The 23,972-nt window shown below is 37.2% G+C and overlaps 1 protein-coding gene across 1 annotated transcript; it reads right to left on the minus strand.

Annotated features, from left to right (window-relative positions):
• Positions 1 to 806: 806 nt before the first annotated feature.
• Positions 807 to 20,366, minus strand: LOC133654154 (sortilin-like). The gene is made up of 20 exons (XM_062054239.1): positions 19,545 to 20,366; positions 17,699 to 17,758; positions 17,543 to 17,616; positions 17,378 to 17,480; positions 17,127 to 17,288; positions 15,838 to 15,911; positions 15,087 to 15,136; positions 14,806 to 14,933; positions 14,510 to 14,654; positions 12,821 to 12,976; positions 12,371 to 12,477; positions 12,169 to 12,271; positions 11,919 to 12,090; positions 10,575 to 10,765; positions 10,285 to 10,474; positions 7,562 to 7,678; positions 7,130 to 7,238; positions 6,945 to 7,057; positions 4,064 to 4,193; positions 807 to 2,605 (listed from the first exon to the last, which is right to left on the minus strand). Exons 1-20 carry the CDS (start codon positions 19,806 to 19,808, stop codon positions 2,591 to 2,593), a joined length of 2,463 nt encoding a protein of 820 aa, XP_061910223.1. The 5' UTR covers positions 19,809 to 20,366; the 3' UTR covers positions 807 to 2,590.
• Positions 20,367 to 23,972: the final 3,606 nt, after the last annotated feature.

Here is a 23,972-nt window from a genome sequence, read left to right on the forward strand (position 1 = left end):
AAAAAGAGAGGACCTAAAATGGAACCTGGATGAATCAGAATCAGAATAGTTTTATTGCCATTGTTTGAGAACGGGTTCACAAACTAGGAATTTTTCTTGGTGCAAACGTGCGACATAAAACACATATTTGGTATAAAAAGAGCTGTAACTGAGCTATCAGACAGACTTAGAAGGGATTCAAGGAATTCAAGGAGCTGCTGTTAGGAGTTCTTGTTCATTTGCCTGATGGCAGAGGGGAAAAAACTGTTCAGGTGGCGGGAGGGAGACACTTATAACTAAAAAAAGTTGAACAAATGACTGACTGCATCTGAACGAAGCTACATCAACACCCTAGTTACGTAAATCACATAAGGTCAGTTGAATAGCCCTGCGATATACAAGCAAGATTAAAAAAATGTGATTGTGTTTGTTCAAAAGGCAGCTTAACATTTTTGCCAAATTGAATGAAACTGAAACATGTATACATGGGATTAATTTTGTATCCATCCATCCATTTTCTACCGCTTATCCCTTTCAAGGTTGCGGGGGGGGGGAGAGAGCCAATCTCAGCTACAATCTTAATCTCTTAATTTTGTATGGCAACAGGAAAACATCTGCAAACTTTTTAGTTGGAACAATAAAAATGGCTCTTTTTAGGGTTTATTACAAAAATAAATGATTTATAAGTTTGTATGTATGTAAAACTATGTCTTGTTTTACAAACCAATTACACCGATGTTCTGTGCACTTACATATAAGGTTGGCTCAAACATTGAAAATCCCAATATGCTAAAATGTCAATGCAGTTAAAAAAAAAAAGCCACAAGTAGATAAACATTATTAATTTATTGGCAAACCCAAAGAAAAAAATCCTAAAATGAAAACAGCAGATACAAAGATGTAACATTTGATTATATTTACAAAACCTTCTTTCTACATTTTATATCAGATTGTAGGAAACATGAGATAGCATAACTTTTATTGATCAAATAAGAACATCCCTCAATGTCTAAGCAACTCCTCTACATAGGTTATGTTGAGGCGTGAAAAACTGTAAGACTACTGTAAGGGGTTACATGCACTTCAATAGGAGCTCATGTGAAACATATTGTATCATTCATTGTTTTTATCTTATGGAAAAGTGCAGCGTGGGAGGTGTCAAACTGAAACTGGTTATTAAACATCTGATATAATTAAAAGTATACAGGTCGGTCACACATCATATCCTTGCACGCGGCACTTAAATAACCACATCCAAACTACACAACATTTACTGCACTCTGAACCTGCTAATGACAAATAAATAAAACCTGTATGCCATCATTGTAATATAAACACCAGAAAAACAACAGTGAAAATGTCTCAGGGGGAGGACAAAGCTTTGAGACATGTCAGTAGTTCTAAGATTTGATGGTATAATTTATTGTTGGATTTGCTTCAAGTCAAATAAAACGTCAACAACCTCACAGCCTTGTTATTTACATACCTGCTTCTGTCATCTTGTATGTCTTACAATACTTACATCACTTATTTGCTCCTGTGTGTTTATAGCAAATTCCAAAACTGTCTTGAAAAATAAAGTGATATTTGCTATGAAACTATGTATCCGCTATGAACCGCATAACACACAAGCTTTAGTACAAATCTGTTGGAACCGTCATTATAGACAAGACTAACGAGTACCCAGATTATTGCAGACAAATGTTTTGTAGCTTGAGCACATTTGGGTAAAATATGACACTTTTGAGCATACACACATTGTGCTTTTAGCAGTTCAACTGCACATAATATTGCCTTTAAACAGTTTTGCAACCTTCATTCATCAAAAAACAGCTGGCGAGATTACAGATATTGTGCTAATGGAAGATTTTCCCATAAATGCAAATACAGCAAATTTAGACATTATTGCTACTGATAGCCAATCAAATGGAAGCTTCTAGTTGTGCTTCTTACTTCAACCATTAAACTTAATGTTGATGAAAGACACACATTTGCAGGCTACTGTAATTTTCCCAATACACACAAAGTGCCCATCAAACAACATTTAAACTGAGGCCCAAAATTGTCAGATTCTGGCCTCATGGACAATCAAAAACCTCATAAAAATTAGTTATGGTAGTAAGTAATTGGTCATTATCCAGCAATCACCTACCAAGCTAATATCACATTTTATGAGACTACTATATACATACAAGTGCAGAGAAAGAACATGCATCTTCAAAAGATGTGACAATATTTTTAGGAGCGCTCGCCAATGGATAGCAGAGGCCGGCCCCAGGAAGCATTTACATAACCACAATCACCTCCAAACTCATTTCTCCTGTCCTGACACGTCTTGCATCCACATGATAATAAATACACTTGCTGCGATTTACACCCAAGTCTCGACAATACCATAAACATATTTCCATGTCCAGGCAGCCAGCGTACATTCATGTTACTTCATAAAGGACAGCAAAGTGACACAGACCTTGGGTCTGGCAGCTGAGGTCAAAGATCATTACTCTATGAAAGGAAGAAGTAGCTGGAGACAAATGTGTGTGACAGGAACAAGTCTCCAGTCACCAGGTAGGCGAGAATCCCGTTGAGATGGATTTACAGGCTCTACCTGCTATTCCAACAGGTCCTGTGCAGAGAGTGAAACGGAAACATCTTAAAAGAACATCTCAAAGATATAATTCACAATAATTATCCTGTCCTGTCATCTCAAAGCCGTGACATTTAGGTGAAGCATGTTTTTCAAAACAAAGTTTTTTTTTAAAGACTTCACGCTCATCCAACAAGTTCACATTTAAATGGATCCTCAGTGGCTTTAAAAATGTTTAGAAAGAACTTGTAAAGCCCTAAATGGAAAAAAACAGTTCAGCAGTTATAAAAATAATAAAACCTCAAATGAGATGAAATGTTCAATCTATTGTATGGCTGCAACTAACGATTATTTTAATAGTCCACTGGTAGTCAGCGCTTATTATTTTGATTAGTCGACGAAACAATTATTGCTTATAATCTTCTGTACATGTATGAGTTTGAAATTGACTTGGTTTTGCTTCATTTTAAAAAACATTGTACATATCATTAGAGTCAATTTAACTGTAACAAACATAAAATACTTTTACTTAAAAAAAAAAAAAAGTCCCTCTAAAATTATTGGTGATCCAAAAGGGTATAGCTCAGTAAAGTTTAAAAAAATAAACCCAACATTTTTTTAAACTTTTACCACAATAGTCTCAAGATCAACTTCAGATCTATCCGCCAATTATAAGTTTTATAGTTGTTTATGTTTTTTGTTTGTTCGTTTTAGGTCCTTCTTTAAAAAACTTTTGTTTTTTAAATGGCAACCAAAAAATATGCAACATTTTCCCCCCAAAATATCTCAAAGTGGAATATTTAATGTGAAGTAAATGGAGCCTTCAATAGCTCAATAATTCATAATGACATTGATTTTGATTCATTATTATTTTTTAAAGAAAGAAACAGCCTGCATGGCAGCTTTGTGGTATTAGAGTAAATAATGCAACCTTTTCTTGTTACATTTCACCTGTTTGCTCTTTTATACCACTTTTTATGTTTTTTATTTTTTTTTCATCTTATTTTTAGAATGTGCTGTGGGGCCGTTAAAAAATTACCTGCGGGCCGCAAATGGCCCCCGGGCCGCACTTTGGACACCCCTGTTGTATATAATATATAATCACAGTGAAAAATCAAGAATTTTTAAGTGCAAGATGTCCAGTAAAAAGTATTTGTATCCAGTACCGTTAGCGTTATTTAGCTCCAATTATTTACACTAAAGAATAAAAGTGTCAACATGAACAATTAATTTTATTAAGCAACAAGTCTACAATAACAAATCTTTTGTCAATTTATTTGTTATAAACAATGTTGTCGATTATGTTGACCAAATCTTTTGACTGGCATGGATAGATATTAAACTAAACTACTAAAGGCTGGCATCTGTCATTCCTATCAGTGTGTTCCTCTGCAACCTTCACTTTTGTTGTATATAGCCCTTTATAGAAAACATTTGAACACCCCTGACTTAAAACTTCCTAAATGAGCCAATCAGGAGAAACAGGGGTTAGCCTACCTCATCAGAGTCGTCATGGAACTCGATCTTTCCATTTGGAGCGTGGTCGTTGTCGAGTGGGTCGTCCGTGATGTCAGCAGCGTTGTCTTCCGCGTGTTGCTGCAGTACCGAGTATCTGTGAACTAAGAACCTGTAAGCAAACATCGTAACACTGTTAGGTTGTTCGATACAACTGTAGGACACATAAGTAACAAACTTAAGTGGCTTCCAGAAGAGCACAAGTGAATGCCAGGGAAAACCGTAACATCCACCATGCATCCAGTGGCTCACTCGATAGCAGACAATCTTTACGTGTGTGCGAAGGACAATCTAAGAATAAAGAGCGGATGATGTGCATTTCAGCCTTTAAACAAAAAAATAATTAAAAAATCATGACATTACATCACTACCGCAGTAGTGGTAGTCAATGTGGAGAAGGAGTACGAGCGTAGCGTAGCACTTCTTCGATCTGCACCGTAATAAAGCAAAATGAGTCAATAAAGGTTACAACACCAGCCAGGGGCGTTAAAACAATTTCTAAGCCGCGGACATCTGTCCATTAAAATACACGGAAGCTGCTGATTGGTTGATGAAGCAACAGAGATATAGCGACAGAGGCTGTATCGTCAAGAAGCCAAGGTAAATACTGTACATTATACCAAATAAAACCAGTATATTGCAGCATACTCTATTGAGTTGTTTTTTATATATGTTATCTTGTTATCTTTAACAGGCCCCTCTAATACTGACAACATTAGCACGTATTTCACAGTGATTTTTGGTTTGTTTTCTAATGAGTTTAATCATATTTTGGATTGCCCACTTGTGGGCAGGCCTGTATCAGCCTGCTGACGTTACCTACAGAAGATCGGAGGCAATTTCATTCATGTAATATGTGTCATGGTAGAATCTTTTTCCCGAATCACAATATATTCACACTGAATTTGAAGGAATAGTCTGCAAGATGGATTGTTTCAAGTTTCCGCAATATAACTAAAGGAGGGGTCCGCCTGCATACATTTCCAAATGATGGGAATAGGAGGAAATATGGACCTCACCAATCAAATTGACTGCCGCAAAAAGGGATGGACCGAGCAAGAGGAGGGTAATTTACAGCGACTATTTTAATGAATCTGACTTGGAAGAAGAATTTTGGTCAGAGTTTGGATGCTTGAGGAAATGCTTAAAGAGAATGAGGAAACACAGGCTATGGTGTCATTGGAAGAGGAGATAGAAGAGGAGGGAAGTCCGGAAATGGCAATTTTTCACATTTAATTTTTGGTCATAATGTTAACCATATCAGTTTTAAAGTATAATGGAATATGGTGACGGAAAATGGAAATTAAGTGAGCAAAATATTAGTTTAACATGTACCGTATTTTCCGCACTATAAGGCGCACCGGATTATAAGGCGCACCTTCAATGAATGGCATATTTCAAAACTTTGTTCATATATAAGGCGCACCAGATTATAAGGCGCACCTATGCATCCATTAGATGGAGCTGCGCTAAAAGGAATGTCAACATAACAGTCAGATAGGTCAAACTTTATTAATAGATTACAAACCAGCGTTCTGACAACTCTGTTCACTCCCAAAATGAATAAACAGCTGTTTTATTATTTTCCCCGAGGTAAAGTCAGTGACGTGGTGTTTTCTTTATCTTTTAACAACAGCAAGGTATAACATGTAGTGCAACATTTATATCACATAGTGGAGGGGAACTTTTCCCTGATTCAATAAACACGTAAAAAACAGTGATACTGTTACGGTAAATCCAACGTTAGTGCAATCACAATATAGTAACACTCGAAATAGTGCAGAGCAATAACAATATATCAATAGCTCAACGTTGCTCAAACGTTAATGTCACTCGATTAATGTCGTCATTAATCGAGTCAGTGTCGCTGCTGCTCTATTCCCGTGTTCTACTGCGTGACTGATCGTCTTAAGTTTAAACTCTGCGTCGTAAGCGGGTCTCTTAATAGGAGCCATTTTGGGGTCTTTACATAAACAAATGGAAATCAAAACGGCACGCCTCGCGCAGTCATATATCCCAGCATGCACCGTGCGCTTCTTCTTCTTCTACGGGGGCGGCTGCTTACCGTAGAAGAAAAACTTCTTCTACGGTGGAAAATGAAGACGGGGGAAAATGAAGTCGGCGGCTGCTTACCGTAGTTGCAATTGATTGATTGATTGAAACTTTTACCTGTTGGAGGCTCAATATTGGTCCATATATAAGGCGCACCGGATTATAAGGCGCACTGTCAGCTTTTGAGAAAATTGGTGGTTTTTAGGTGCGCCTTATAGTGCGGAAAATACGGTATGTATATACTGGCTATGCGGGGAAATGGGCTCCAATTCTGTAGATGACGTCCCACTGAGCGGGGGCGGCATATCGGGTCTGGCGGTGCAAAAAGGGTGTTTCAAATTCAGTTAGTTAACTACCAATTACTCAAAAACTAATTGATTATATGGGAAATTAATTCTAGATTAAATTTTAGGAGCAAAAATATACATACAGAGAACTGTTAGAGAAATTTTGATGGGTCCTTTAAGTAGTTTTCCTATTCAAAGACGTGGTGTTTTTTGGAAGCCCAGAATTGATAAATGCCATCTAAATTCATTTTAATGGAGTAAAATGTATTTGACAAATCATATGTAAAAGCACCACTGTAGATTTAAGGCACAAGTATGTATCTGCAACTTTATCCAGGTTTGCAGCAACATTTAACATGTTCTCAGTGGTTGAGGCTTGTTAATTCTGCTAACCAACTGAACTAACCACCAAGGGGCAATTAACACATAACTATCCAGGTGTAAAACCCACACCAACAGGTGACAGCAGTACTGTCGGTGGAGTAATAAAACAGTCTAAATTATGTGAGGAAAAGGACTCGAACCTGCCACCGCAGACGTATTTCTTGACAAAGAAGACTCCAGCGACGGTACTCAATAGCATGATGATGACAATTGTTATCACAATGGGTACAGATTTAGAGGAAGAGCCTTTTTTCTGTAAAAAAAAACATATTAGGTATGACCATGAATAAAAAGCTCCATGACAGAGGCAGGCATAAATACCGACCTGGAATTCAGGGCCCAACAAGTCACTGACACACCTCTGACTGAGGTCAATCTCTTTTCGCTCAGGAATATCTCCCCCCTCACACTTATCTCCGGGGATTTTCCTGTAGCTATGGACGCAGAAATACATTGGTGACCTAATGATGGCTTACTATATGTTGTCAGTGAAGGAGCACTTTTTTGAAAAATCAAAACTGTCTGTTGTACAGTACTTTAGTTTTGCTTTCTAATTTCAAATTGAAAAGTTGTCTTTGTACATTAAATAAAATACTTGCTCATTCCACTGTTTCTGCTTTGATGAGTAGAAGTAGAATAACTTCTGCTATAGAAGGTGCCAGCTGTCACACATCGACATTATTGTTTTTGTCTTGACAATCAGAGAATCAAGTCATCAGAGTACTTAAAAACAGGAAGGCAGAATTTGGAGCTGTACCCATGAGTCACCAGTTGTTCTTCTTTGCCATGCAGACAGAACTCCAGCACCTTGCCCATCAGGTCAGGCTCCTCCATGCACTCTGAACTTTTCTCTTTGCGGTAATATCCAAAGTCACTGCAATAAGTCAGTGGCATGGCATCAGTAAAGTGAAAAAAAGAAAGAAAGAAGACAAAATAATGAATAACATTATCACAATTACATGTTTTTTTGCAAGTTAAATACTCTTTACCATCTCTCTTTTAAATCAATTATTCATTTTATTCAACACTTTTTTTTATTGAAAGGGCCATAATTCCTGTGAAGTTACCGAAAATTACAAAAAATAATTCTGCACATAAAAACATGTCAAAACATTAAATAAACTTTTTTGGACTTAGTTTTTTTTTATAATAAACCAAACAGATTTGAACACAGGTTTGAATTCAGGTTCGAATACAGACAGACTGTTTTTCAAAATAAATATAGTTACCATGGAGCTAAGCAAAGCTAAAGCAAACAATTTAAAATGGGAACAATAAAATACTATGGGAATGTGTTAACACACTTACAGGAAAGGGACAGAAGAAGAATGAAGTGACACAACTCAAATTGAATGGGACACTTCGCCCAAAGTATTTTCTTTTACCTACTAGTTAACTCCAGAAACATGTTTCTAAACCATGGAGCAGATTTAAACATATACTTAAAGCCTGTAAATGAGGAACAGATTAGCACAATGTTTTCATCCTTAGTAATCTTCAGAGCTAATAAAGACATCCACGGACTACAGTGTATTCCTAAAAAAAGCAAAAAGATACCCTAATTGTAGACTAGATAAATCAACCTCCTTTAAAAAATCCCTTCCATACTGCCTAAATATCTGCTATTGTAACTAAATATATATATTATAAAGCTGTAGACAGAGAGGAAATTAGTTACTACAGACCAATCAGTATTATTCCTGCTTTGTCAAAAACTCTAGATTAGAAAAAAGCAATGGCAGACCAATTAGTAGATCAACTTGAAACTGAAATTATGTCACATGCCATGCAGTTTAGTTACCATTTAACCGTTTAACTGAGACAGCATGTTGCCATCTATTTTTTTCTAGATTTAAATAAAGCTTTGACACAGTCCATCATTTGATCCTTCTCACCAAGCTTACAAGATACAAACTATTTACAAATACCCTAAATTGGCTAGGAGTTATACTTATCAAGTCGTACTTAGTGTGTGCGCATTCACAACAAACGATCATCTCTTAAAGCTCTTAACATTGATGAGGAACAAGGTTCCATTGAATATTAATGAAAATCAGTTTGTAATGCACATGTAACCATTTAGATTTATGCCGACAACAGTCATCTAAACCAGTGATTCTCAAACCGGGGTACGTGTACCACTGGTGGTACGCGGGCTCCTTCTAGTGGTACGCCAAAAAAATCACTTGTGTACATATTCAAACACAGGGTTACTGTTCAAACTGTGTGTAATGTTACATTAAATCTACTTGTTAAATAAAACCTCTGCCTTGTTTTTAATGAATATTTAGGCCTACTACGCGACTCAATTTTTTATGTTTCATTATGGTGGTACTTGGAACTACTAGGCTGTCAGTCATTATGATGGTACTTGGAAAGCCAAGTGTTTTCAGAGGTTGTACTTGGTGAACAACGTTCGAGAACCACTGATCAAAACACATGGAAAAGATCATAAACAATTGACAGACAAGCTGAATAATGGAGAAAGTTGGAAAAAGGCTTAATGAATCCTACATCACCCTGGACATCAAGAAAACGGCAACAAAGTATTTTTCCATCAAACCAAAACACAATTACATTACAACATTATCCTAATACTTAACATTGGATGGAACATATATTGATAATGTCAGTTTAGGTATCTTACTTTTACATTAGATACCACGCTTAGCTTTAAAAAACATAAAACAGATGAGCCGCACCATGATATACAACACTGCAAATTTTAAAAACATGAAGAACTCACTCACTCATTCCCCATTGAAACGAACAACATTAATGCGGACTTCCAATAGATGGCAGTGTCGGATCCCTCACTATAAAACTATTTTTGGACAATCAGCCTTTTTCTATGAAGCAATAACTGAATGGAACACAATTCCCTCCGAACTCAAGAAAAATACACATTTTAGAGACGTTTTAAAGAAACAAAAACATAGATTTTAGGAAACTTTAGTGTTTCCACATGGATGTTTTATTGTGTTTCTGTCCTGGTTTTTGTAATCCATGCTTTGAGTGTGTGTGTGTTTTTATAGTGTGAATTATTTATTTTTCCTGCTGCAGGGATTACAGATGGAAATGAGCAAAAACATGATAACCTAGTAAAGAGTCTCTTTACCTTGTGTTTAATGTTTTACGTGCCGGGTACTTGACATATACACTAATAAACACGCTGTGTTAAATATTGTCCATGCATTGAAAGTGGGTTATTTTTCTTTCGACAAAACTTCCACTTCCTGTCTTCTTATGCTAAACTAGGCTAAAATGCATTCAGCACCATCTGCATAATAACAAATTATATAAAACTTGCAATAGGGAAATCAAACAAGAATGTTGTAATAGTTCAACCCACTAATATTAAAAAAATTAAGGTTTAGTAAGTTTCAGCCAGCTCGTACATCACCATTATTACAAAAGGTATCTCATGATTATTATTGAACATGAAGACATCTATCACATGGCGTGTTATACAAGTCTTACCACAGAAAGTCATCCAGTGTGCACTGACAAGGCGTTGGCTGAGTGGTGATCATATAATCTCGACCATTCCAGCAAACAGAGTCTTTCTTGAGACGCAGAAACTTTTCTTTATAGCCCAGCATGCAGCCATCGTTGGGGTAACTGATGTCATCAGAGTGACCCAACCACTGAACATAATCACTGTCCACACCTAAAAAAATGTTTTCCTTTTATTATAATTGTGCTAAACAAACATAACTAAAATATTAAGCTCTGATAACTGAATTAAAAACATGATCAATCTCACTCACAGTCTCTAGTGAGCAGATCCCTGAAGTCAATGGTGGTGGAGATCCAGTACTGGCTGAGCAAACTGTTTTTGTAGCCCCAAATGCTGACATTCATCGAGCGAGCACCAGGCTCTGATGCAAGCCCTGTGAAGTAGATGGGCTCCTCGGTGAAGGTATACGAATGCCAGCACTGCCCTTCGTCAGTAGAAAACCTAGAATGACATCAAGGAGTGCTTAAATTTATGAAACATAATGAGTTATGGAGTATTCAATGAGTTTAAAAAACGACTCATATTCTGCAAGCTTTGCAGTCTACAGATTAACTTCAAAGAACTCCAACTATATTATAAAAAGACCAAGTGAGAGAATATCCTAATTGTGTCCTTTGCATTGTTTCTTAACCATAGGGCCGGTCTAATTTTGGGCCACCAAAAAAGTCTTGTCTGTTTTGCAGCTATGGTCCGTATGGACCAAACAAAGGAAGTACGGACGGAGCTAAAGTCATAGAGAAGTTTTTTATGTGCAACAATTATGACTAAAGTGGTGAAGCTGTATTTTCATTTGCATTTCAATTGTATTGACAGTTTAGTTAAAAATAATATTTATTTCTGAATTAGTTGATTTATTGCACCACAACATAATTGTTTGTAAATGCACTTCTATTCAGTAATGAGTCCCTTCTTTTGCAGTATATTTGGGTTACATTTATTTTTTTAATCAGCCAGATTTAAGCCTGAAGTTAATGTGTTTGTAATTAACACATGGTTTCATATCAATTGACAAGGTTGTAAACTGTAAGTAGGGTCAGATACAAACATTGAATATGATTCAAATCAGAAGTAAGATTACTAATTCAGCGTTAATATTTGAGTGGGCCCCGAGCCCCTCCATAGTGGGCAGAAAGGTTAGGAAACCCTGCTTGAAAGCTATGTCAAAACACACAACTTATTTAAAGAGGTTGTTGTTGTTTGTTGCCAAGAAAGTGCTAAATTTCCAATGTGATGCAAGTATTATAAACCCTTATTAGTATCATCATTAAATTATTATAATCCGTTTTATGTATTATGGTATTGTATTTCTGCAACCCGATAAAACATTTAATTTGAAGGTATAGAAGCAAATCCATGCCAAATTTGTATTTAAATTAACAAGTTTTTGCATTGCATCATGTATAGTAGTGGTTCACAAAGCCTATAAGTGGTATAGAAAAAGGATGTATTAGAAGTCTTAAACCCCATGCGAGCTGGTTGGGAAGCTTTAAATAAAGAAAAAGTAGTAAAAAACTATTATGTAGAATAGAAATATAGTACCAAAACAAACAATATGCCCCAACCAAACCCTTCTACATATTATTACAGTACTTACTTGATCTTGTCAATTGGTTCATTGGGATTGTGTTCCACAGCCACCAGCAGGCCACCAGAGTCCAAAATAGCATAATGATGGGGTCCATCAAGAGCCTTGATCCAGGTGTAGCCTCCATCATCAGACACGTACACATCGGGGTTCATCACTGATATCGCATCACCAACACTTGCTGAGAATATAGTCACAATTATCAGATAACAAAACGTTCAAGATACCTTCTTTTTTATTTTTGACATTTGATTATTACCGTGAGCTAATATTAGACCCAGAGCATTTGGTTCACTCAGAGGCAGCATGGGGACATTGAGCCTCATAGCAGTACTGTAGGCAGCGTGAATATGAAGACTGCACTGTTGAAACAAATACACCCAGCATTTAGTGACTATAGTATCACCATTACATCATGTTCCTGTTATAACCAAATGGTTCTTTCTTTTTCCTCAGTTCACCTTTTCTGGGTCTTTAGCTGTAGCGTCACACTGGCTGTTGGCAGGTTTCTGAATAGGAGACCACTCCCCTCCCTGGTCATAAGACACCACAGACTGCACAGAGTTATCTGGAATATAACAAGAGCATACAGTACATGCACGGTCAGCTAGTGCTCCTCCTATTGAACAATCCAGCACATATTATGCATACATAGGTTAAAATACTCCAAGGATGACCCATACAGCACTACTAATTATCAAGCAACCACAACGTGTGGATATTAAATAGTACAAATAAAACAACTGGATATTACTGACTGTATGCAAACATTTAAAACAAGACACTCCATAAAAACTAAACAGCTAATTAAACATTTAGCGAACACCCTGACTATGGCACCTAATAGAGATGTTTTTCTGAGGTAATATGACGAGAGCTGTGTGGGCAAGCCTTGATGTAGGCACAGGTACCTTCAGCCAATATGCTGGTGATGAAAACTCCTCGCAGGGAGGTGACGTTAGTGAAGTCCGTTTCACCGCCAGTGGTGGTGTAAAGGTGGCGTGCTAATGACTTGGAGTAAACAGTGCCTCGGTCATCTGACACATAAACAGTGCCAAAGCCAGTATCTGAGGAGAAAAACATAAACGAGAGTCTGATAAGGGAGCAGTGTAGTGGTAATACTGAAAATTTCCTCATAGTGTTGCTTGCTAAAAGAACTGCAGGTCACCTGGCATTAAATAATATTTGAGGTTCAAAAAATGGACCAAATTTAATTCGAAGAAGTTGAGTTCAAAGGTCTCAAGCTCTTCCACACTAACGTTATGCAAGCAAGAATGGATGGATCTTGCTTTGCTGGAACAGAAATATAATTGATTAGGTGGTTATTTTGTCCACCACAATGGGGATGCAATGATTATAGATTTTGACTGTACGATTATAGTCAGACTAATAATCACGGTTTCACGATTATCACAATTGTTATGCATTAATTACTTTCACAACAAAAAATATATAAAATCACATAACAATAATACAATAACATTATAATAACAGAACAAAACAATAGATATAAACAAAACAGTCTCTCTCTCTCTCTTGCAAATAAATAAAAGTACCCTCTGCTCTGTAAAATATAATTCTGTTATGTTAGTGTTTTACACATGTTTTATTAACTTTTGATGTCTATAGTTTATTCAACACAACAAGAAGATTATACCAAGAGAGAAGGACTGAAAACACTGTGTAGTAGAGCCTTCGCGATTAAATAACTGATGTTTTTACTCACGTTTAATACTAAAACCGGTTGATTGTTGTATCCTACCTGGTTAAACTCAGCCTCCTGCATCTCATTTTTGCAGAGGCCCCTTATTTCATACTTGCCAACCCTCCCGTTTTTAGCGGGAGAATCCCGGTATTCAGCGCCTCTCCCGACAACCTCCCGGCAGAGATTTTCTCCCGACAAACTCCCGGTATTCAGCCAGAGCTGGAGGCCACGCCCCCTCCAGCTCAATGCGACCTGAGACTGAGTGGGGACAGCCCACACGTCTGCTTTCCCACAATATAAACAGCTTGCCTGCCCAATGAACGGAGAAGTTAAACAGGACAATACTGCCATCTAATGGATAGCCAACGGAACACTGAAATTCAAGTATTTTTATTTTTTTTCTATGTAAATAAAATATATATATATATTATATATATATATATATATATATATATATATATATATATATATATATATATATATAGCTAGAATTCACTGAAAGTCAAGTATTTCATACATTATATATATATATATATATATATATATATATATATATATATATATATATATATATATATATATATATATATATATATGTATGAAATATATATGAAATACTCGAGTTGGTGAATTCTAGCTGTAAATAACCACGCCCCCAACCAACCCCATACCCCCTACCCCCCACCTCCCGATATTGGAGGTCTCAAGGTTGGCAAGTATGCCTTATTTATCATTATGAATCAGAAAAATAACATTCATAAATGATAAACAACAGTAATATGACTTGACAGAACGGGAACGCTAACTTCTCTTTTAGCTGGAAATAAGAATACACACACACACACACACACGTGAGAAGCAGTGTAAAGAAAAATGGGTTTCTGTACGGACTGACCTCCCGGATCATCGACATGCATGAAGACCATTTCATCACTTGCTGCCAGGATAGAGTAGAACTGCTCATGGCCAACAGCAGGCAATTGAGCCATGTTCCAAGTCTCTCCCTGGTCCACTGACACGTGGATCTTACGCAGAGTGCCCTGAAGAGAAACATAAACTAATAACAGAAAGGAAAACTAACTTACAGTAAGTGTACAGAGTGGGTAGAGTGGAGGTAGTTGACACTGTAATTCTAGCACATGTCAAAATCAATCATGTTTCTATTTTGATTTGAAGCTACTTTAAACTGACCTTGCCCATCATCACAGAAGCAAAGAGGAAGCGTCCACCCAGGCCAAAGGAGTAGATTTTTGTGGCGACAGTTGCGATGGTTTTCCCATTATCAGTTGTCCTCCTAAGCTCAAGCACTCCCCGGTCATCTAAATAGCACAACGGGGCAAATTAGGAATGGAAATTGTGAGCTGCAAATGCAATAGTAACACTTGGTATTAAAGCATGATCACTGACAATGTTATTGAAAATCACCACAGTCCGAAAACAAGATGGCAGTGGTTGTTTGAGGGAACACTTACTACAGGATCCATTGCGATTGGTTGAAAAGAAGATGGCATTTTTTCTCCCCCTGGAATTAGAGTCAAATGGTCAAGTTTTCCAGGTGCACAGTTAATTAAGCATGATTAAAAATGTGTTGCAAGCATTAGGAAGGAAGCAACCATTTCAGGCTTATTTATGAATGTGCAAATGACTAATCAAGCAACCAGCATACAGACAGACAGTCCTGCCCTTGCTAAATATTTGTTTTGGATTGTGGTGGAACATGACCCACTTTTCAGCTGCTTTCACACATCTTGAGGAGAGATGATAAAAGTATCACAACACCAGAGAATATGTTGTTTTGGACATAGTTATTAAGAAAACAGTAGCATTAAGATGCGTACCTTAAAACCCACCTTAATAACCTTGACAACTAACTGGGTTACTAAGGCAGGTATACAAGGAAGTGCTGCTGCAAAACAAGCTGGCTGTAAACTCTGCTGCCGAGCAGGTTTACTTGAGGTGCAGCAATAAAAGTCACAGGAGAATTGTTGTGAACTTGTTTGCCTTTGTTTGTCTGTCTTGGCTGGTATTAAGAGTCATCGATGTGTATTCCAACATACAGATATGCATGAAATGAATTAAACTACAATAAAGTCGGCTTCTTTCACTTCTGCCTAATCTAACGGAACAGAAAATAATATAAGTAGTATTAAAAATGTATTTGAGCATACAGATTGACATTGAGGTGTGATGTAACTTAAATGGCGTGACAGTCTAGGCTCTCACCATTTCACCAGACACACCATGTCATGGATCTTTTTCCAGTTAACCCCAAAATCTTCAGTCAGCCAAAGCTCATCCTGAGAACAAAAATTAAATTCAGTTTAACAAGTTCAGTCAACTGCAGTCACAAAGTTATCTTCGCATGTTGAACAGAGCAAACGACAATAAATGCACCCTAGGTAAACACTTGAATAATTATTGACAGACTTGCAGCTATAAAAAACGAATAGGAAGGCCTTTTGGGCAAAGTCATGTGTTGCGTTTTGAAAGAGAACAAGGAAATAATTCCTTCAGACATGACCTAGAAATTGCAATTCCCTTCAAATTTGCTTGGGAACGTTAAGGCATGCTGTTGCCAAAACACCAAAGAAAACCAAAGAAATGTAAGTCATTCTATCACAAGATAGAATTAATTCCTAGATAGGATACAAATACTTTTACGTAAGAAAGTCTACAAACACACCCCTCACATTTTGGCAACATTACACAAAGGGCTGGAGAGGAATCCAGTAACAACCAGTTTGTTTTAGCTTTGCAAAATTCCATGCCCAAGAGGATTAAAAAGTTGCTAGATGATAATAATGGTATACACACTAAATTCAAAATTTGGTCCAGCAGGCTTGTGCAAAATTCCAAATTCACAATCTTAATTTATATTATTTGAAAAATCGGAATTTGACTAGAAATTATAGGAAGTAAAATTAAATGTACAGTATTACAATTCAGACAAATCCCCTAGAGCAAAAAAATCATTTGTCACATTTAACAAAGGTTTTGGCTTTACAAAACAATCCCTTCAATTTGATACTCGGGTAATACAATGGAATCTGGGAGATTAAGCATTTTTCCACCGTTTTCCATAATTTTAAAGTTGAAACAAAATACAAGTACCGGTATCTGTATTATAAAAAATGCTTTTGTTCTTAATTGTTGATGAAAACATGTGCTTTAATTAAAATATATTGTGTCCAAGAGGTTTCACAGTAATACAATTTCTATGAAAGATGTAAAACAATAAGCATGATTCTGGAATACACCAAAATTATTCATTGGAATTTCAATTTTACTACTTTCAGTCGAATTTGAATTGCAATTCCGCTTTGTGTTTGCATCCTCGATTTGAGGTCGACATAACTAAGAGGAATATAATATTCTCAGTTCAATTAATTCAACTGTTCAGTTTTTGAGCAATGCTCACTGCTGTCTATAGTGAAGGATTGTCTGAGTGTATAGTTATGGCTACTTAACTCATTACACAAACAAAATTACCTTTGCAAACATTAAAGACTTACTTTGTTACCCAGGCCCAGTAGCACATTGGAATTCTCGGGGTTGTACATTATCGGGACGAGTGGGTTGAAGGGCAGTTCTTGGTGGGTAAAACTCTTCCCAAAGTCGCTAGACACAAAGATCCGTGAACTGTGATCTCCAGACACCTCTCCTGTCAAGATCACCTAGAAGGACAAAACCCAGACTGATGAAGTAAAATGTCCTATAAAAAGGTTCATACACAGGGTTCTGGAAGGTTCTGGACTTCTCTTACTTTCCCTGAATTCTCAGGCCCGATAGCAATGCCGAACTCCGACATGATGAAGGTGTTGTTGATGAGATCTGTGACATCCAAGAAGGTCTTGCCATAGTCCTCACTGGTAGACATGAAGTTGGAGTCAAATCGAATGCTAATAAATGACCATATAGTTACACTTACCTTCGATAGAGTTTGGACTGTCCAAGTCTAATCATGAAGAAGGGAACCTGAAAAGTTGTTAAAGCCAGCATGACCTGTCAAAACAAAGCTTTGATCATTTGTGTTCATACCGCTGCGTTTATCATGAGTAAAAGAAAACGAGTAGAGAACATTCACCCCTGTGCCATCTCCAACCCAAGCCAGTGACACGGATCCACTGAGGTCATTGAAGGTATGCTAAACACACACAAAACACGATGTTATTAGAAACAAATCATTTAGGAGACAGACTATAACTCTAGATTCCTTATTGGACTTTCCAATTGAAGGTCACAAAATATCAACCAGACAGGATCTCCAGTCCAGATATGCTTTCACTTTCTTGTTGCATCATATTTCACAAAATCTCAACCAGACAGGATCTCCAGTCCAGATATGCTTTCACTTTCTTGTTGAATCATATTATTGTCCCTTATTTTCAACGCCAATCCTTTGTTCTGTTAACTGATTACATGTTCCTTTCTGCAGCTCATGTTGTTGAGCACAATCGCTGGTGGGACCCTGTGGCAGTAACCTCTAGGGGGGAAATGATGGTGCTGAGCCTTTTATGAATTGACTTCAGATTCTTAAGACCCAGTAGTTGGGAGTTTGATCACATGAGTTAGAGCAATAAAAAGCACAACATTAACATTTTGAGCTGTCACTCTCTCCTTTGAAATCTGAGCAGTAAGCAAGTATAAACAAGACCTGTTGATGTCTTAAAAAATACAAACTAATAACTTCCACACTGCCAGTCACAAGGTCCCCCTCCGAGTGTTCATTTTGTTTTAGAAAACAGACTCTTATGAGCAAATACAAACTACAGGCACATCGTCAGGATTTAACAAAACATAGAACAGGGGTAGGGAACCTATGCCTCTAGAGCCAGATGTGGCTCTTTTGATGACTGCATCTGGCTCTCAGATAAATCTTAACTGACATTGTAATGAATAATTAAGCCGGTAATCAGTGTTAAAAATAACTTTCAAAAATATAAAACATTCTCATGCATTTTAATCCATCCATCCATTTTCTACCGCACCTGTTCAAGAAGTGGCATTAATGGTAAGAAGTATTTTATTTATTATTGGTTAGCTTCAGAATAACAATGTTATTAAAAAGAATAAGAAACTTATTATACTCTAAAAATGTTGGTCTCACGTAAAAATGCACGCATTTAGTTGTATTCAGTGTTAAAAAAAATATTATATGGCTCTCATGGAAATACATTTTAAAATATTTGGCTTTCATGGCTCTCTCCGCCAAAAAGGTTCCCGACACCTGACATAGCATTAGTGTACTATTTGAAATAGAAAAGCACGTACATTTACCCATGTTGTGTTCTTTACCATTCTGAACATATCAAAATTTATGGATTTGGGTAAATGGTAGCAGTAATACTGGCAACATGTGGATAATAAGGGAGCGTATGGGGTGTGATTGTATGAACACTGTACACGTCTGGTATGACTTAAGAGTGTCATAAAAGATATTTGATGCAAAATTGCATGGTCATGGAAGAATGTGCTTGTCTGTTGCTGGTGTGAAAGCAGGGGATTCTCTAAAGAAAGACTTAAAAAGTTGCTAGAATATTTTTGAATTTAAAAAGAGTTACAAAAAGAGACAACAGGCATTATATCAAACTGATTTTTGCTTTAGATTGGACGTGTCATTGTGAAAATGCTTTAACAACAATTAAAAAGTATGTTGGAGTTCGGGTGTTGGTGGTTATAGTCATCTAAAATAATTTGTGTTAAAAAAGGGGGCAGATAAATATAATAATATTATTCTTCCATCTGCTCCATTCTGATCATGGAAATGTGTAAGAAACAACAAAACAATGAAAGAGTGAACTGTACGTGGCTTGTATATATGCATGTTCATGAAAGGCATAAATAAATAAATCAAATAGAAATGATGAGGTGGAAAAAACACATTTTGTGAAGCTGTAAAGTGTAACTGGAACCCAGGGTTGGTAACTTACACGGTGAGTGTTGTTGTCTAACTTGGTTTCATATCCTTGAAGAGCGTCACAGGAGGCGTCTGAAGGGGCGCTTCTCTTCCTTATGTTGTGTTTTTGTGGAGAAAGCAGCCAAGCGGGCAAAGACCGCTTTGTGATTCTCGAAGCTCGGTTTGAACCCCTGACAAAAGCCGCCCGTCCGGACGGGTCGGACCCCGACAGAAAATCTGAACCGGTTGTCAGGGTTAAGCAGCATAGCAGCAAGAAAGCAGGCAGCGAAAGTCCCATCCTCAACGCTAAATGTCACTGGAAAATTTTAAATCTGGATGTAAAAAAAAAAAAAATTGTTTATTCAAGTCAATTGAAGGTCGCTATACGATCTCCTGTACGGATGACATCAACAAAAAGTAGTCCTTCAGACAACGATCATTTCAGCGTGTGAAACACACGGAGAGGCCTCAATAATCCACTAATGTGTCCCCGGCGAAGCAGCGAAATAAAGTCGAAAATATTATTAGAAAATATGAAATTCCCGATGATATCTCAACGCCAATTAGCAGCCTTGTGAACACCTAGCCAACATGATGCACTGTACCAGCAGGCAAATTGTGTCTTTGGGTCTCTGCCACTCCGCACTGACAAGCGATGATGTGATTGGTTGTTTTACCAGCGGAGTCCACCTACCCTTCAATTTGATTGGTTGAATTCTGAATGGGTGGCGCCCACTACGAAGATTGTCGAGATTGTCAAGGTAGGTTGAACAAAACTACCATGTACAGTAAAATCAATATAAGATCATTTCGATTATTCACTAAGCGGAAACAAGTTCTTCCAAAAGAGAATTGATCTGCGTACCCGGTAGGAATTTGTCGCTTCAATGCAGCTACTGAATTACATCCAAGGTACTTATACCCTCAGGCAGCCCATGACAATAATAAAGTATAAAGGACACGTATAAACCACATCATCACCGCCTTAAAATCTTCAGAGCTGAAACGCGATTTTTTAAAAGCAAGAGAGATAAAAGCTATACATTTTTTTTAAATGTCTTTCATGCAATAGAACTAATGATGCAAACGTCATATATATTAAAATTGTCAGTTTTGTGATTGTCTTATATCGGCACTAACTATCAAAAAAAGCTAAATTGATTGAATTTATTGGCTCATAATCTTGAAAATACTTTTTAGTCTCGCTGTAGTCCCAAATTATATTTGTTAATTTTTGTGTGTTATTAAATTAGTACATGTGATGGGACAGTGGTGGCTCCCAGTAAACTCATGACTATTGGTCATGTGTTGTGGGCCAAATTCTTCATAACCTCTGCCACAAATAAAAGGAATCTTGAAGTGTCTCATACATCTCGTATGCAACTTGGTAAGGATAAATGAAACTGTTTGTCAAAGAAGGGAGGATCAGGTCATGTGCTGAGTTATTTGATTATGTTCCTGTTGACGCTCTCTCTGGTGGCCAAACCAGTCTGACATGTTGCAATTATGCAGCCACAAAAAGCTTTCTCCCCTTGGTTGCTAAAACAAAAAAGTTGTAGAACAAGTTTGAAACTATTTAGAGCTCCCAAACCACTGCCTTATTAAACAGGAATATATTTATTTATATCTTGACTCTAATGTGGAGAGTGGTGGACCGTATAAGAGTGTTGACAACCTTACTTTGACAGACCAATCAACTATTGAATGGCGGCGAAACAAAGCCACTTTTATTCTTCGAGATATGTTGCCGTGCAAGCTGTGCCTCTCAACAAAGAGCCCAAACTTCCTTGTTTGGCAGCACCGGGCAAATGTGGAGGATGGAGCAGCTTGTAACAGAATGTCTTTGCTTGCCAATCTCAAAAGGAGAGACTTTGTTTTGAACTATGTGTGGTGAATTTGCTTTTGCCTTTAGGGTCTGGCTTCAACTATCAAATAACCATTCTGGTATAGTCACCTGACTGGTCAAAAAGGTTACTCCGCCCCTGAATCCCTGAAGAACACCTGAGCTGAACAATCAACGATATAGACCTAAAGAAAAGTAATTAAATAAAAACCTATAGTGAGGAATGAAGCGTTATTTGTGTCTATTGTAAAGTCACATTTATCTCTTCATTGAGTCGTATCCAACCAGTCATTTCTACATGTTCTCCATGGTTATCGGGTATAGCACCGAATTGTGAGCCACCATACACAAAACTCCTGAAGGGCCCTCCATCCCACCCTAAACACAACACCCCCATACACACTCTTGGTATGTTCACATGCACTAAAAACAAATAATTGCATGAATTTTGTGGAAACCAGCTTTTTAAAACACATGTAAAAACCTTAACAACATTTTTTTGTTTTGAAAGTAAATGACAGTAGACAAAAGTACCTCAACTTACTGATACTTTATTTGTTACATAGGACAATGCGCATTAATGAACAGATAAAATGTAAATGTGCCAGATTATAGCCAAAGGCTAGTTTCCATCTGTAGTCTCCGACAGGCTGATAGTAGGGCTGCAACAACTAATCGATTAAATCGATTACAATCGATTATAAAAATAGTTGGCGACTAATTCAGTCATCGATTCGTTGGCTCTATGCTATGCGCATGCGCAGAGGCAATTTATTTGTATTTTTTTGTAATTTTATTTTTATTTTTTTATAAACCTTTATTTATAAACTGCAACATGTACAAACAGCTGAGAAACAATAATTCAAAATAAGTATGGTGCCAGTATGCTGTTTTTTTTCCAATAAAATACTGGAAAGGATAGAAATGTAGTTTGTCTCTTTTATCCGACTATTAGTCGATTAATCGAAGTAATAATCGACAGATTAATCGATTATTAAATTAATCGTTAGTTGCAGCCCTAGTTGATAATATACAACAAGGTCCATTAAAAACAGAAAAGTAAGACTGGCACCAATACAAAATACAAAAAAATACATAAACTCAGATGCAGAGCATATTGGTGCAATACAATAAGGTCCATAAAAAACTAGATTTTAACTGTAAAAAATGTGATTAACATATCTAGAACATATCTAGACAAACCCCCTAAAATTATTAGGTTGTGTTTTTAAATTTAAAAAAAAGTTTTGGTTTAGTTTTTTTTACAAAAAAATAACAAAAAATTCAATATAAAGTGGCCAGAATATTACTTTTTTTTTAAAACTACAAAAATTGGGGTGACTTGTCCAGGGTGTACCCAGCCTTCCGCCCGAATGCAGCTGGGATAGGCTCCAGCACCCCCTGCAACCCAGAGAGGTACACGCAGTAGGAAATGGATGGATGGATGGAATAATACGTGACAAAATAACTGGAAATCTCATGTAAAAAATAAACAACATAAGGTGGCAAGAAATACATCAATAATGAATAAAGACAAATATATAATGGACAAAAATAATCACGCCATTGTCTTTACTGCTTGCGATTGTTACCATATCTGAGTTATTGTGTAGAAATATGGGGAAATTACTACAAAAGTACACTTTATTCACTAAACTGTGTTACAAAAGACGTCAGATAGAATAATACAGAATTTTGGATATCGAGAACACTCAAATCCTTTATTTATTGAATCAGAAATATTGAAATTAAACAATTTAGTGAATTGGCAAACAGCTAAAATTATGCACAAAGAAAACTATAACCTGCTCCCAAAAATGTACAACAATTCTTCTCAATAAAACAGGAGAAATTTAACCTCAGAGAAAGATGTAATTTAAAACATCTTGATGCTCATACAACACTTAAAACCTTTAACATATCATCCATCCATCCATCATTCTTTTTCCGCTTATTCGAGGTCGGGCCACGGGGGCAACAACCTAAGCAGGGGAGCCCAGACTTCCCTCTCCCCAGCCACTTTGTCTAGCTCCTCACGGGGGATCCCGAGGCGATTCCAGGCCAGCAGGGTAACATAGTCCCCCCAAAGTGTTCTGGGTCTTCTCCGTGGCCTCCTACCGGGCGGACATGCCCTAAGCACCTGCCCAGGGAGAAGTTTGAGGGGCATCCTGACCAGATGTCCAAACCACCTCATCTGGCTCCTCTCAATGTGACTCTGAGCTCCTCCCGAATGACAGAGGTTTTCCCCCTATCTCTAAGGGAGAGCCCCGCCACCCGTCGGAGGAAACTAATTTCTGCCGCTTGTACCCGTGATCTTGTCCTTTCGGTCACAACCCACAGCTCATGACCATAGGTGAGGATAGAAACGTTGATTGACCGGTAAATTGAGAGCTTTGTCTTCCGGCTCAGCTTCTTCTTCCCCACGACGGATCGATACAGGGTTGTCAATCTCTTCAACATACCAGTTTGTGGAATTGAAATATGAAATGGATTAAGCAAATAAATCAAAGTTTTATTTTGATCCAGTCGAAGAAACAGTTCAAACTCACAGTGTTTAGCAAAGTACAAAGAATTATAACTTTTATAAACCTTTTGAACCCTATTGAAAATTAAATAATC

This window comes from Entelurus aequoreus, linkage group LG07 (genome assembly GCF_033978785.1).
Source record: "Entelurus aequoreus isolate RoL-2023_Sb linkage group LG07, RoL_Eaeq_v1.1, whole genome shotgun sequence".
Taxonomy (NCBI): Eukaryota; Metazoa; Chordata; class Actinopteri; order Syngnathiformes; family Syngnathidae; genus Entelurus; species Entelurus aequoreus.